Source organism: Kryptolebias marmoratus, linkage group LG7 (assembly GCF_001649575.2).
Source record: "Kryptolebias marmoratus isolate JLee-2015 linkage group LG7, ASM164957v2, whole genome shotgun sequence".
NCBI classification, from domain to species: domain Eukaryota; kingdom Metazoa; phylum Chordata; class Actinopteri; order Cyprinodontiformes; family Rivulidae; genus Kryptolebias; species Kryptolebias marmoratus.
Window position 1 is genome coordinate 9,235,021 of NC_051436.1, and position 3,081 is coordinate 9,238,101.

The 3,081-nt window shown below is 39.9% G+C and overlaps 1 protein-coding gene across 2 annotated transcripts in view; it reads left to right on the forward strand.

The window, feature by feature from the left end:
* The window catches only part of LOC108234870 (phospholipid-transporting ATPase ABCA1), a 215,816-nt gene that overhangs the window by 169,120 nt on the left and 43,615 nt on the right, over positions 1 to 3,081 (forward strand). For both annotated transcript variants that reach the window (XM_037976591.1, XM_017414453.3), the window contains one exon: positions 491 to 611. In XM_037976591.1, the coding sequence (XP_037832519.1) occupies positions 491 to 611 (121 nt within the window). The remainder of the gene's footprint in view (positions 1 to 490; positions 612 to 3,081) is intronic.

Below are 3,081 nucleotides of genomic sequence, written 5' to 3' on the forward strand. Positions count from 1 at the left end.
ATGAATATAATATACAAGTTTCACTTTTTAAATGGAATCACTGAAATCAATCTACTTTTTCATGATATTCTAATTTTATGACCAGCACCTGTATAACCTCTCTGTTCATGTTTCTCCCAGTTGTACTTCTCCTGTTTGATGATGATATATACAGACATCTGATTAGTCTTTCATCCACTGCATTTTAAACCTGAACTCATTTTTTTAGTCGTTTTTGGTCAAACATCTGTTCCACCGCGACTGAAATCGCAGAAACCTGCAGAAATTAAAAAAAAAAAAAATTTTTTCCAATTTTTTTTGTAAGTGCGGTTTTCTCCCAAACCAAAGTTGCCATAGAAACTAACGTCTGCGGTTGGTGCCGCTCGTGAAAATTACAGAGAACGTTTCAACGAGCTTAAACTTTGACTGAGATAATTAGTCATGCCGGTTAACTTTAATTTTAATGAGGGGTGTTCGTAACTGTGTGTGCGTGTGACACTGTCTCCGCCAGACTTATTTCCGTAAAGCTGCCATCTGCGGAGGAAGAGGACGCCGATGTCGCACGGGAACGCAGGCGCGTGTACGAAGGCAAAGCTCAGAAGGAACTGCTAATGATCTATGACCTGACTAAGGTACGCCGCCGCGGTGCAACACGCCGGCTCAGTTTTTGGGCATTCATGCTTGTCTGTCAACATTAAACCGTCTCCTCAAAGGGTTTTCAATCTACAGGCATTCTTACAGACGTGTTACATAAAAGTTGATGGTTGCTGAGTTTGGCTTGGTTGAGTTTTCATGCTTTTTGTTTCCATGTTTTCAGTCCGTCTTGGGCTCAGCTCTTTAGCTTTGGTTTCCCTTTGTTCTGGGTTTTATCATCTCCTAATTGATGTTTTTATTGTACACGTTTTTGTTTCGATCATTTTGCTCGTTTTAGAATTTACATTGATTTTTTTAAAGTTTCGCCGAAGTCAAGCTCTGGTTTGTGCTTCTGCCATCAGTTTATCGTTACAAGCTATTTCCATAGAAATCTGTGATTACTTGCAACCGCAGATGGCAGCAGCAGATAGCTGTGGCACTTTTGTTGCAGCCTGGAGGACTTGGGCAGGATATCGTATCTGGAATAAAAATGCAATGCAAAATTATTGGCAGTTTAAAGGTTTATGAAATAGCCTTTTACGTCAACCTCTATGCCAGTTTTGAGATTTGAGTTGTTTGAAGACAAGCCACTTTAGACTTGACCCCACTCAGACGAGCTGCTAGCTCATCAATCCGGTCAAATCTAAACGTTTTGTCTAAACTGAAGTTGTGCAAAATTCCATCTCCATCAGGTAAGTTTATGATTTTTCATAACCTTTTTGCAGAATGTTTTAGGTTGTTGTAATTTGCTTCTTTAAATCTACTTTTGCAAATTCTAACTTCCTGTTTAATTTTGATAGTCTGTTCTCTCTGCCTCTTTTTCCTGTTACCTGGTTTTCATCGCTGTCAGCAGATCTGTTCCTCATTTTGTGTCGATCTCCCCAGTTTATATCTATATCTCTCACATTAGTCATTCTTTAGACAAATTCTTGTTGTTCCCGCTCCCTTCTTGTGCCCGCCATGCTCGTTAGCGCTTTCAGTTGTCTAAGCTCTGCTTCACTTGGTTTACTTCAGTTTGTTGGTGGAAAATAAAGTTCTCTGATTTGCCTGCCTGCCTTCCTGCTGCCTGTATGTTCTGCATTTTTTTCCGTCAAACCAAACAATTTGTGATAGTTTATTTGATTTACAGTGGATCAAACCTGCAGATGAGCCAAAGCTGACTTTATTTTTTTTAAACAAACAAAAGAAGAAAAAGTGACATTTTACTTTATTATGTATAAAATTCATCACAAGACAGACCAAAGCGGAGAGCAGCCTTACAGTACCTGTAATTATTAATTTTGATCAGATTTTTCTTGCAATTCCAAGTTTCCATTATCCTCAGTAACCAAGCTCGTTTTGTCTCATTTTTCTCAAGATAACCAAAAGAAGAGCTTTGTTTTCCTGAAGGCAAAATGGGTTAATTATGGTTCAAAATAAGTAGTTTGTGTTCCACGCAGCCTCATCCTTCAGTATCGCTGTATTGACCCGTGGAGCTGATCTAAAACAAAAATGGCTCGACATTTTCAGCTTGAATCAGTTGTCAGCACGACTGCCCTGATATCTGCAGAAGAAACATTCATTTCGTATATATGTGACAATGAAGTCATTTCTATTCATCAGAAGAAAATTAGTGGTTTTAGGTCAAAATAAGTAATGATATTGACCCATTATCTCAAACAAACATGCTCTGTTATCTAAAGATCATGAGATAATTAACTTATCTCAAGAAAATGAGAACTTGGTCATGAAGATAAATCTTTAATTATGTCCTCTCTTGGTTTCCGTACAGGAAGGCCAACAAGAGGTTTCTTTCCCCCCTTTATGTCATTAAGATCGTAACTTTTTACTTTGAGTTCTTTACTTTTCCTCTTGGACCTTTTTCAGCGGTTTCCATGTTTGCCCATGATTAAGCTTAGTCGTTTATTTTGTGCCTCACAGCTGCAGAATATTTACATTTTACATTTTTATATACATTTCAGTTTCTGTTCCCACTTCGCCTTAAGGCCTCCTGGTCTGGCCCAGTTCTAACTTCAGGATCAGAAACTTAGTTTGTCTGTGAATAAATCATGTGGTGGGGGGGGGGAGAGAACCAATTCTTGTTCTTTACTTCTCACACCTGTATTATTCCATGTGCGGGAAAAAAAAAAAAAAAAGAAAGCCAAGATGCAAATTCATCGATTTCTCAAATGGGCTTAAAAAAATGAAACAAGATTGCCCTTTTTTTTTTTTGGCTATAAAGGCCTTTGCTCACGTACAGCCCTGGCCCTCATTGCAGTGGAAGAAGTCATGCGAGCCAAGGCAGTGTGTGTGTGTGTGTGTGTGTGTCCCAACACCAGCAGGATTAATGTTTCCTCCACTGGCAGATGTTCCCTCCCTGCGGGCAGCGTGGCAGCAGGAAGTGTCACGGCAGCAGCCTGCTTTGCACCTTCGACGCCGACAGTTGGCTGATCTAACAGCCAGCCCAACCTCCCCCCCCACACCCCACCC